General features: G+C 62.5%; 1 protein-coding gene across 2 annotated transcripts in view; it reads right to left on the reverse strand.

The window, feature by feature from the left end:
- Positions 1 to 896: 896 nt before the first annotated feature.
- The window catches only part of VPS16 (VPS16 core subunit of CORVET and HOPS complexes), a 21187-nt gene continuing 9845 nt past the window's right edge, over positions 897 to 12238 (reverse strand). Inside the window, exons 11-25 of one of the 2 annotated variants that reach the window (XM_066548834.1) lie at positions 12093 to 12169; positions 11875 to 12006; positions 11659 to 11786; positions 11545 to 11580; positions 9915 to 10023; positions 9706 to 9840; positions 9523 to 9631; positions 7710 to 7807; positions 6086 to 6190; positions 4212 to 4289; positions 3219 to 3388; positions 3051 to 3147; positions 2157 to 2260; positions 1241 to 1420; positions 897 to 1172 (exon numbers count right to left, since the gene is read on the reverse strand). In XM_066548834.1, coding sequence (XP_066404931.1) covers positions 1276 to 1420; positions 2157 to 2260; positions 3051 to 3147; positions 3219 to 3388; positions 4212 to 4289; positions 6086 to 6190; positions 7710 to 7807; positions 9523 to 9631; positions 9706 to 9840; positions 9915 to 10023; positions 11545 to 11580; positions 11659 to 11786; positions 11875 to 12006; positions 12093 to 12169 — 1523 coding nt within the window. In that variant the 3' untranslated portion in view covers positions 897 to 1172; positions 1241 to 1275. Of the gene's footprint in view, positions 1421 to 2156; positions 2261 to 3050; positions 3148 to 3218; positions 3389 to 4211; positions 4290 to 6085; positions 6191 to 7709; positions 7808 to 9522; positions 9632 to 9705; positions 9841 to 9914; positions 10024 to 11544; positions 11581 to 11658; positions 11787 to 11874; positions 12007 to 12092; positions 12170 to 12238 lie in introns of both variants that reach the window. The other variant, XM_066548833.1, reaches the window with a different exon arrangement.

Genomic DNA, 12238 nt, shown 5'->3' on the forward strand with positions numbered 1-12238 from the left:
GTCCCCCTGGGAACACACCCAATGTCCCCCCAGGGACTCCCCCCCAGTGTCCCACAGTGCCCCCCGAGTGTCCCACAGTGTCCCCCTGGGAACACACCCAATGTCCCCCCAGGGACTCCCCCCCAGTGTCCCACAGTGCCCGCCGAGTGTCCCACAGTGTCCCCCTGGGACCCCCCAATGTCCCCCCAGGGACTCCCCCCCAGTGTCCCACAGTGCCCCCCGAGTGTCCCACAGTGTCCCCCTGGGAACACACCCAATGTCCCCCCAGGGACTCCCCCCCAGTGTCCCACAATGTCCCCCTGGGACCCCCCAATGTCCCACAGTGCCCCCCCAGTGTCCCACAATTTCCCCCAGGGACCCCCCAGTGTCCCACCATGTCCCCCCGGGACACACCCAATGTCCCCCCAGGGACCCCCCAGTGTCCCCCAGGGACTGCCCCAGTGTCCCGCAATGTCCCCCAAGAACCCACCCAATGTCCCCCCAGGACCCCCACAATGTCTCCTCAATGCCCCCCCAGTGTCCCCCTGGGACCCCCCACAATGTCCCCCTCCAATGTCCCCCTGGGACCCCATTGGGACCCCCACAATGCCCCCCTCCAATGTCTCCCTGGGACCCCACCAACGTCCCCCCAAGGACTCCCCAGTGTCCCCCCAAGGACCCCCACAATGTCCCCCCAGTGTCCCCCCAGGGAGTCCCAAACATTCCCCAATGACTCCCCCATATCCCGCCTGGGACCCCCCCAATGTCCCCTCAGGGACCCCCCCAATGTCCCCCCAAGTGACCCCTGGGGACACCCAGTGATGCCCCCCTCCTGAACCCCCGCTGTGTCCCCAACTGTCCCCCCCCACTCCTCCCGGTGTCCCCAAGGCCCCGAGGCCCTCCTTGGTGACACAGGACACGGAGCTCTTCTCTTTATTGCACGGGCAGGAAGGGGACCCCGCTGTCCCCAGCCGTGCCACCTCTGCCACCCATCCAGCAGGGACACGGCCGGGAGCAGCTGCCAGGGGACAGGGATACCCCAGGGGGGCTGGGGGTGTCCCCTCAGGGTGTCCTCACAGGGTGTCCATGGGGTGTCCCCAGGGTGTCCATGGGGGTATCCCTGGGGTGTCCATGGGGTTGTCCCTCGTGGTGTCCTGGGGCTGTCCCTGGTGGTGTCCCTGCAGTGTCCTGGGGGTGTCCCTGGGGTGTCCCTGCAGTGTCCATGGGCAGTCCCTGGTGGTGTCATTGGGCTGTCCCTGGCGGTGTCCCTGCGGTGTCCCCGGTGTGTCCCCAGGGTCACTTTTTGAGGAGCTGTGCCCGGGCCCGGTTGAGCCTCTCAGCCAGGGCGCCGTCGGTGCCGGGGGAGCACCGGGACAGCACCAGGCTCATCTCGGCCTCGTTCTTGCGCTCCATGGCCGCCTCGGCCGCCTGCTCCAGGTCCCTGCGACACCAGAGAGCCGTGAGGGGACAGCACGGGGACACAGGGCACCCCCACCTTCTCATCACTGTCCCACCGCCCTGGCGGCTCCCGGTGTCCCCAAAGCCTCCTGTGGGTGTCACCCCCCAGATCCTCACTGCTGCCCCACAGGGAGTTCCACTGCGTGCTTCCAGATCCCCACGAGGGCCCCCTGGATGTCCCCATGAGGGTTCCCACGATGTCCCCCCAACAAGGGTCCCCTGGATGTCCCCTGAAGGTCCCTTGGATGTCCCCCTGAGTGTCCTTGGGATGTCCCTGCAAGGATCCCCTGGATGTCCCCCTGAGGGTCCCCTGAATGTCCCCACTGAGGATCCCCAGGATGTCCCCCCACGAGTATTCCCGGGATGTCCCCACAAGGATCCCCTGCATGTCCCCCTGAGGGTCCCCTGGAGGTCCCCCCCTAAGTATCCCTGGGATGTCCCCCGAGGATCCCCTGGATGCCACCCCAAGAGTCCCCTGAATGTCCCCCCTGAGTGTCCCCTGGATGCTCCCACTAGGATCCCCTGGATGTCCCCCCACAAGGGTCCCCTGGATGTACCCCCGAGGGTCCCCTGGATGTCCCCTGATGGTCCCCTGGATGTCCCCCGAGGGTTCCCAGGATGTCCCCCGAGGGTCCCCAGGATGTCCCCCGAGGGTTCCCTGGATGTCCCCTGAGGGTCCCTGGGTGTCCCCAGAGGGTCCCTGGGTGTCCCCAGCGCACCCCACGAGGACGAAGGCCTTGACGCGCTGCTCGGGCGGCACACGTGGCGCGTATTTCTTGGCCTCGTAGCGGTTGTGGTGCTTCACTGCCACCTCCACGAAGGGCTGGGGAGGGAGGAAGAGCAGGGAGAGGTGAGGAAGAGCAGGGAGAGGAGGATGGAGGGGCTGGAGAGGGGAGGAAGAGGGTGGGGAGAGGGAGAAGGAAGGAAAACGGTGGAAGAGCAGGAATGGGAAGGGAATGGGAGAGATGGAGAAGGGAGGAAGAGGATGGGAGGGTTGGAGAGAGGAGGAAGAGGATGGTGGAGGTGGAAAGGGGAGGAAGAGGATGGGAAGGCAAGGATAGGAGGGCTGGAGAAGGGAGAAGGAGGAAGAGGATGAGAGGGAGAGGATGGGAGGGTTGGAGAGGGAAGAAGATGGGGGGCAGGAGAACGGAGGAAGAGGATGGAGAGATGGAGCAGGAGAGAAGGAGATGGTAGAGCTGGGGAGGGGAGGAAGAGAATGGGAGAGATGAAGAAGGGAGGAAGAGGATGGAAAAAGATGAAGAGGGGAGGAAGAGGATGGGAGAGCTCAAGAGGGGTGGAAGGGGATGGATGGGTGAACTGGAACAGGGAGGAAGATGATGGGAAGAATGGGACCTCTAGAGAAGGAGGAAGAGGGTGGGAGGGTTGGAGAGGGCGGAAGAAAAGGGTGGGAAGGGCAGGGAGGGGAGGAAGAGGATGGTGGAGCTGGAGAGGGGAGGAAGAGGAGGGTAGAGTGGGCATGGGGAGGAAGGGGGTCAGAGGGCTGAAGAAGGCAGGAAGAGGATGGGAGAACTGGAATGGGGAGGAAGAGGACGGGAGGGCAGGGAGGGAAGGGAGGAAGACGAGGGGGTGACTGAGGCAGCCCAAGCTCTCACCAGGTACCCGATGGGCGACTTCTTGCTCTTGGAGAACTTCTCCATCTCCTCCCAGTCCCCGCGGGTGGCCAGGGCGTTGATCTTCAGCCACCAGTACCTGGGCACAGGGGCACAGGGGGTCGGGGCTGTCCCTGAGCCCTCCCCAGCGCCCCCAGGGCCCGTGCCCACCTCTTGTCCGGGATCCTGAAGTCCCGGTAGAGCTGCTCGGCGCGCTTGTGGTGCCCGTCCAGGATGAGGGTGGCCACGGTGTCGTGCAGGGACAGGTCCAGGTAGGGCTTGTCCAGCTCCTCCTGCAGGTGCCGCTGCAGCCGCAGCAGCTTGATCTGCTCCTCTGTGGCCTGGGACACGGGGACAGCCGTGGGCGCCCTGGCCAGGCTTGACGTCCCCAGCCCTGCCCTGGCCCAGCCTCGATGTCCCTGGCCCAGCCTCGATGTCCCTGGCCCAGCCCCGGAGTCCCTGGCCCAGCCCCGGAGTCCCTGGCCGAGCCTCAATGTCCCTGTCCCAGCCCTGAGGTCCATGTCCCAGCCCCAGAGTCCCTGTCCCAGTGTCCCTGTCCCAGCCTTGAGTTCCCTGTCCCATCCCTGAGGTCCCTGTCCTGGCCTCAATGTCCCTGTTCCAGTCCCAGAGTTCCTGGCCCAGCCTCAATGTCCCCATCCCATCCCCAGGGTCCCCATCCCAACCTGAGGTCCCTTTCCCAGCCCTGTCCCAGCGTTGGGGGCCCTTTCCCCGTTCCAGAGTCCCCATACCAGCTTTGGGGTCCCTGTACCAGCCCTGTCCCACCCTTGGGGTCCCTGTCCCAACCTCAATGTCCCAATTCCATCCCTTGTGTCCCTGTCCCACCCCCAGGGTCCCTGTCTCAGCCTTGGTGTCCTTGTCCCAGCCTCAATGTCCCCATCCCAGCCCCAGGTCCCCATCCCAACCTGAGGTCCCTTTCCCAGCCCTGCCCCAGCCTTGGGGTCCCTGTCCCCGTTCCAGAGTCTCCATACCGGCTTTGGGGTCCCTGTACCAGCCCTGTCCCATCCTTGATTGTCCCTGTCCCAGCCTCAATGTCCCCATTCCAGCCACGCCCCTGGACAGGCAGCCACTCCCCCAGCCTTGTCCCCAGGGCAGGCACAAGTGACCTCGTCCCTGGTGTCCCTGCTGGCACCTGGGCACTCTCACCTTGGCAGCAAAGTCGTTCTTGGCCTTGTAGAACTCGTCCAGGGCGTTCTGCAGGGCGGCCACGCGGCCCTCGATCCGCTGGCATGGCACGGGGATGGCACGGGGACATGGGGACATGGCATGGACATGGGGACATGGAGACATGGCACGGACATGGCACGGGGACACGAACAAGGACAGGGCACAGGGACATGGCACAGACGTGGGGACATGGCACGGACATGGGGACATGGCACGGACATGGTACGGACACGGGGACATGGCATGGACAGAGGGACATGGCACGGACACGGGGACATGGAGACATGGCACAGACATGGCACGGGGACACGGACAAGGACAGGGCACAGGGACATGGCACGGACATGGGGACATGGCATGGACAGAGGGACATGGCACAGGCATGGGGACACGGACAAGGACAGGGCACAGGGACATGGCACGGACACGTCATTCCCTGCGTGGGATCCCGGGACAGATCCTGCCCCCCTGGGCAGAACCCCAAACCTGGCACAGGTGGCATGGGACGGGCATGGTCCCCCACAGCCCTGGGGTGCAAACTGGGAAGTCCCCACTCCCCCACCCAACCCCTGCCATTCCCTCCATCCCAAATCCCGCAATTCCCAGATCCATCCCAATCCCACAACTCCCCCACGTCAAACCCCAAAACCCAAATCCCAAATCCCAGACCCCAGACCCCACTGACCCTCTGGCAGTGGCCCCCCAGCACGTGCAGGTTGCCCAGCTCCTGGTGACCCCCTGAGCACCCCCAAAACCCCACATTCCCCAATCAGATCCCCCATTCCCACATCCCAAATCCCAAAATTCCCAGTTCCATCCTAAACCCCACAAACCCCAAATCCCGGACCCCAGACCCCACTGACCCTCTGGCAGTATCCCCCCAGCACGTGCAGGCTGCCCAGCTCCTGGCAACCCCCTGAACACCTCCAAAACCCCCTGAGCACCCCCAAAACCCCCTGAGCACCCCCAAAACCCCACATTCCTACATCCAGAGCCCCATTCCCCCATCCCAAATCCCAGAATTCCCTGTTCCATCCCAATCCCACAATTCCCCCATCCCAAATCCCAAATCCCAAATCCCAGACCCCAGACCCCACTGACCCTCTGGCAGTAGCCCAAGTGACATGCAGGTTGCCCAGCTCCTGGTGACACCTTGAGCACCCCCAAAACCCCCTGAGCATCCCCAAAACCCCACATTCCTACATCCAGAGCCCCATTTCCCCATCCCAAATCCCACAATTCCCCCATCCCAAACCCCAAATCCCAAATCCCAGACCCCACACCCCGCTGACCCTCTGGCAGTAGCCCAAGTGCACGTGCAGGTTGCCCAGCTCCTGGTGACCCCTTAAGCACCCCCAAAACCCCCTGAGCACCCCCAAAACCCCACATTCCTACATCCAGAGCCCCATTCCCCCATCCCAAATCCCAGAATTCCCTGTTCCATCCCAAATTCCACAGTCCCCCCACCCCAAACCCCAAACCCCACAAATCCCAACCCCAGACCCCACTGACCCTCTGGCAGTGGCCCCCCAGTACGTGCAGGTTGTCCAGCTCCTGGTAACCCCCTGAGCACCCCCAAAACCCCCTGAGCACCCCCAAAACCGCACATTCCCACTCCCAAAACCCCACAATCCCCATCCCAATCCCACAATTCCCCCGTCCCAAACCCCAAATCTCACAAGTCCCAGACCCCACACCCCGCTGACCCTCTGACAGTGGCCCCCAGCCCGTGCAGGTTGCCCAGCTCCTGGCAACTCCATGAGCACCCTAAAAGCCCCCCAAAACCCCACAATCCCCATCCCAATCCCACAATTTCCCCGTCCCAAACCCCAAACCCCACAAACCCCACAGACCTTCTGGCAGTAGCCCCCCAGCACGTGCAGGTTGCCCAGCTCCTGGTGGTTGTCGTCCTGGTTGTACAAATCCTTCAGCGTCTCCCGCTCCTGGTGCCGGCAGAACTGCGGGGACGGGGACATTTGGGGTCACCTTCGGGCTCAGGGGACACCCAGGGGGTCAAGGGACACCTTTGGGGTCAAGGGACACATTTGGGGTCAAGGGGACACCCAGGGGGTCAAGGGACACATTTGGGGTCAAGGGACACATTTGGGGTCAGGGGACACCCAGGAGTTCAAGGGACACATTTGGGGTTTTGGAAGAGTTGTTGCCCCAAAGCTCCTCAGGGTAGCTCAGGGATTTTGGGGGGTGCTCAGGAGGTTTTTGGGGTGCTCAGGGGTTTTTGGGGTGTTTGGGGAATTTTTGGGGTCACTCAGGGTTTTTTGGGGGGCTCAGGAGGTTTTTGGGGTGCTCAGGGGTTTTTTGGGGGTCGTTCACGGGGTTTTTGGGCTGCTCAGGGGCTTTTCGGGGGGCTCAGGAGGTTTTTGGGGTGCTTAGGGGATTTTTGGGGTCACTCGGGGGTTTTTGGGGTGCTCAGGGGGTTTTGGGCTGCTCAGGGATTTTGGCGGTGCTCAGGAGGTTTTTGGGGTGTTCAGGGGGTTTTGGGGTGCTCAGGATGTTTTTGGGGTGCTCAGGAGGTTTTTGGAGTCATTCAGGGGTTTTGGGATGCTGACCTGGCAGTACAAGCTGTGGTGTCAGGTGGTTTTGGGGTGCTCAGGGTGTTTCTGGGGTTGTTCAGGAGGTTTTTGGGTTACTCAAGGTGTTTTTGGGGTCACTCAGGAGTTTTGGGTGCTGACCTGGTGGTACAGGCTGTGCTCTCAGGGGGTTTTTGGGGTCACTCAGTGTGGTTTGGGGTTTTTGGGGCACTCACCTGGCAGTACAGGCTGTGGTGTCAGTGGTTTTGGGGTAGCTCAGGGTGTTTTTGGGGTGCTCAGGGGTTTTTGGGGTGTTTTTGGGGTTGCTCAGGGTGTTTTTGGGGTGCTCAGGGTGTTTTTGGGGTCACTCAGGGTGTTTTTGGGGTCACTCAGGGGGTTTTTGGGGTTGCTCAGGGGTTTTTGGGGTGCTCAGGGGTTTTTGGGGTTGCTCAGGGTGTTTTTGGGGTGCTCAGGGTGTTTTTGGGGTCACTCAGGGTGTTTTTGGGGTTGCTCAGGGTGTTTTTGGGGTGCTCAGGGGTTTTTGGGGTGTTTTTGGGGTCACTCAGGGTGTTTTTGGGGTGCTCAGGGGTTTTTGGGGTGTTTTTGGGGTTGCTCAGGGTGTTTTTGGGGTGCTCAGGGTGTTTTTGGGGTGCTCAGGGGTTTTTGGGGTCACTCAGGGTGTTTTTGGGGTTGCTCAGGGGTTTTTGGGGTGCTCAGGGTGTTTTTGGGGTGCTCAGGGGTTTTTGAGGTGCTCAGGGGTTTTTGGGGTCACTCAGGGTGTTTTTGGGGTGCTCAGGGGTTTTTGGGGGGTTTTGGGGGCACTCACCTGGCGGTACAGGCTGTGCTCTCAGTGTTTTTGGGGTGCTCAGGGGTTTTTGGGGGGCTCAGGGTGTTTTTGGGGTGCTCAGGGGTTTTTGGGGGGTTTTTGGGGGGTTTTTGGGGCACTCACCTGGCGGTACAGGCTCAGGGCCACGGGCTGGTTCTGCAGGGTCATGAAGAAGGAGCCGCGGTTGAGCTCGTTCTTGAGGTGCAGCACCACCGTGTACACTGTGGGGACAGGGGACACAGGGACAGGGGACACGGGGACACAGGGACAGGGGACATGGGGACACAGGGACACAGGGACACAGGGACAGGGGACACAGGGACAGGGGACACAGGGACACAGGGACACAGGGACACAGGGACAGGGGACACAGGGGACACAGGGACACAGGGACACAGGGACAGGGGACACGGGGACAGGGGACACAGGGGACACAGGGACACAGGGACACAGGGACAGGGGACACAGGGGACACAGGGACACAGGGACACAGGGACAGGGGACACGGGGACAGGGGACACAGGGGACACAGGGACACAGGGACACAGGGACAGGGGACACAGGGGACACAGGGACACAGGGACAGGGGACACAGGGGACACAGGGACACAGGGACACAGGGACACAGGGACAGGGGACACAGGGACAGGGGACACAGGGACACAGGGACAGGGGACACAGGGACAGGGGACACAGGGACACAGGGACACAGGGACAGGGGACACGGGGACACAGGGACACAGGGACACAGGGACACAGGGACACAGGGACAGGGGACACAGGGACACAGGGACACAGGGACACAGGGACAGGGGACACAGGGGACACAGGGACACAGGGACACAGGGACACAGGGACAGGGGACACAGGGACAGGGGACACAGGGACACAGGGACAGGGGACACAGGGACAGGGGACACAGGGACACAGGGACACAGGGACACAGGGACAGGGGACACAGGGACACAGGGGACACAGGGACACAGGGACACAGGGACACAGGGACAGGGGACACAGGGACAGGGGACACAGGGACACACACAGGGACACAGGGACAGGGTTTGGGGCCAGAAGGTTTTGTTGGGGTATTTTTCCTGCACCTCCCAATGCCCTCTGTGCCCCCCTGATCCTCCACGTGCTCCCCCAGACCCCAAAACGCCCCCAAAAGGCTCTTCCAGACCCCACAACATTCCCAAGGGGCTCCCCCAGACCCCAAAATGATCCCAAGCAGCTCCCCTAGACCCTATAACTCTCCCAAGGTGCTTCTCCTGACACCAAAACAGTTCCAAAAGGACTCTCCCAGACCCCAAAGTGTTCCCAAGGGACTCCCCCAAAACCCCAGAATGTTCCCAAGGGACTCCCCCAAAACCCCAGAATGTTCCCAAGGGACTCCCCAAAGACCCCAAAATGGTCGCAGGGGATTCATCCAGACCCAAAAATGTTCTCAAGATGCTCTCCCAGATCCCACAGTGTTCCTAAAAGGCTCTCCCAGACCCCAAAATGTTCCCAAGAGGCTCCCCAAGATCCCAAAATGCCCCAAAAGGCTCCTCCCGGCCATAAAACATTCCCAAGGTGCTCTTCCAGACCCCAAAATGGTCCCAAGGGACTCCTTAAAGCCCCCAAATGGTCCCAAGGGACTCCCCAAAGACCCCAAAATGGTCCCAAGGGATTCATCCAGACTCCAAAGTGTTCCTAGGACGCTCCCCCTGATCCCAAAACGTTCCCAAGGGACTCCCCAAAGACCCCAAAATGTTACCAAGATGCTCTCCTAGACCCCACAACGCTCCTAAAATGCTCTCCCAGACCCCAAAATGCTCCCAAGGGACTCCTCAGAGACCCCAAAATTATCCCAAGCAGCTTCCCTGGATCCTATAACTCTCCCAAGATCCTCCCCCAAGCCCAAAACATTCCCCAGGTGCTCCCCCTGTGCCCTCACCCAGGTCGGTGTCGCCGCTCTCGATGGCTTTGCCCAGGGCCAGTTTGCTCCGTTTCATCTTCAGCAGCAGCGGCACCTGCTCCCCGCTCCGGGGCTCGTACTCCAGCAGCTGCCCAGGGGACACTGGTGTCACCTGGGGGTGGCAGCGCCAGCCCCTGTCCCCTCCCCGGGCCACCAGCCCACCTTGATGGCCAGCTCGGCGCGGCCGCAGTCGTAGGCGCGCGTGGCGATGTCCGAGTAGGAGATGCCCGCAGTGTCCCCGAGCTTCTGGTTGATGGCCTGGGCCACCTCCTCGTCCGACTTGTCCTTCTGCTGCACCTGTGGGGACAGCGAGCAGCGTCCCCAGGTGTCCCCAGGGCAGGGGTGGGGGCGTGCCCGGGGTGTGCCCTCACCTTGTAGCAGGCCCAGTGCGCCAGGATGCGGCTGACGCCCTGCATCTCCGGCAGGCGCAGGAACTCGCAGATGCGGATGGCCAGGGGGTACAGGCGGCGCAGGACCAGCCTGGGGACACCCGGACAGGGACGTCAGGGGCACAGGGGACACCACGGGGACATGGAGGGGAAAGGGGGATATGGAGGGAAAGGGGATATGGGGAACAGGGGGACACCAGGGGGACATGGAGGGGAAAAGGGGACGTAGGGAGAAAATGGACACCAGGGGGACAGGGGACATGGAGAGGTCAGGAGGATATGGGAGGAAAGGGACACAGAGGGACAGGGGACACAGGGGGACAGGGGACACCAGGGGGACATGGAGGGGTCAGGAGGATATGGGGGAAAAAGGGGGATATGGGGAACAGGGGGACATGGAGGGGTCAGGGGACACCAGGGGGGACAGGGGACACCGGGGGGACATGGAGGGGTCAGGAGGATATGGAGGGAAAGGGGGGATATAGGGGACAGAGGGACATGGAGGGATCAGGAGGATACGGGGGTCAGGGGACACTAAAGGGACATGGAGGGGTCAGGGGGACATGGGGGGAAAGGGGACACAGGGGGACAGGGGACATGGGGGGACATGGGGACATGGAGGGGTCAGGGGGACACATGAGGGGTCAAGGGGACACATTGGGGGTCAGGGGACACCGGGGGAACAGGGGACACACGAGGGGTTGGGGGACATGGAGAGGACAGGAGGACACAGGGGGACAGGGGACATGGGGGGACATGGGGACATGGAGGGGTCAGGGGGACAGACAAGGGGTCAGGGGGCATGGAAGGGTCAGGGGACATGGGGGGACAGGGGGACACCAGGGGGGATAGAGAACATGGGGGCACAACAGGGGGACATGGAGTGGTCAGGGGGACACCAAGAGGGACGGGGGACACCAGGGGGGACAGGGGACACAGGGGGACAGCAGACAAGGGTCATGGAGGGGACAGGGGGACATGGAGAATGCAGGGGTGTCAGGGGACATGGAGGGGGCAGGGGGACACATGAGGGGTCAAGAGGACACATCGGGGGTCAGAGGGATATGGGGGGACAGGGGACAGCGGGGGGACAGGAGACACCAGGGGGGACAGGGGACACCAGGGGGGACAGCGGGACACCAGGGGGGACAGCGGGACACACGGGGGGACAGCGGGACACACAGGGGGGTACAGGGAATTGAGGAGTTGGGTTGGGTTTCGGAGGTCCCCAAGTGCTGGGAGCTGCTCAGCCCCTGGATATGGGAATGGGATGGGGAATGTGGGATGGGGAATGAGGGATGGGGGATTTGGGATGGGGGCACTGGGATGGGGGCATTGGGATGGGGAATGTGGGATGGAGGGGATTTAGAGGGGTCCCCAAGTGCTGGGAGCTGCTCAGCCCCTGGATATGGGAACAGGATGGGAACTGTGGGATGGGGAATTTGGGAGATAGGGATTGAAAGATGGGAACCTTGGAACGGGGAATGTGGGATGGGGATTTTGGGCTATGCAATACAAGATGAGGATATCAGGATCGGGACCGTGGCACGGAGAGTTTGGGATGGGAAGCACAGGAAGGCTCAGGGTGCTCCAGGGGCCGTGGGGCTCTCACCTGTCCAGCAGCACCTCGATGGTGAGCTGCTTGTATCTGTAGGGACAGTCAAGGCACATTTGGGATCACAGCTGCCCCGGGAAGGCCCTGACCCCATTCCAGGCAGTAGGATACTGGGTGAAGGTGAGCGGGATCCCAATCTGGTAGTCCCTGATGGCGTTGAGGACCCGCAGGTCCTGGCACATGCGCACGAACCCCTCAGGCGGGAACTTATCCAGGAAACACTTCCCAAAGGAAGCTGCCTGTGGGATCGGGGGGTGGAAAATCAGGGAAAATCCTTCAGCCTCATCCTCCCTCCTCCTCCTCCTCCTCCTGCTGCTGCTGGCTCACCCTCAGCAGGGATTTCTGGGTTTCAGGCTCGTGCTCGTAGCCCGCGGCCTCGATGCACTGGCCCACGGCCTCGGGGAGCAGCTGCTGCTCGCGGATCTCCCGCAGGTACTCGTCGGCCTTCTGGCTCTCCTTCTGCGGGACGAGGGGAATGGGAAGCCCTGGGACACAGATCCCTTGGGATCCCAGCCCAGGGGGGCTCTCTGGGAAGGGGAATGTACCTCGTACTCCTTCTGTGCCTCCAGCAGCAGAGCGCCCGGGGCCATGGAGGCGATGCGGAAAATCTCCTGGCTGGCCTCTGCAGGGATGGGGACACAGAGGGGATCAGGGGCTGCTCCAGCCCGAGGGTGGCACCTGGACCCACTGC

Source organism: Molothrus aeneus, chromosome 4 (assembly GCF_037042795.1).
Source record: "Molothrus aeneus isolate 106 chromosome 4, BPBGC_Maene_1.0, whole genome shotgun sequence".
In the NCBI taxonomy this organism is placed as follows: Eukaryota; Metazoa; Chordata; class Aves; order Passeriformes; family Icteridae; genus Molothrus; species Molothrus aeneus.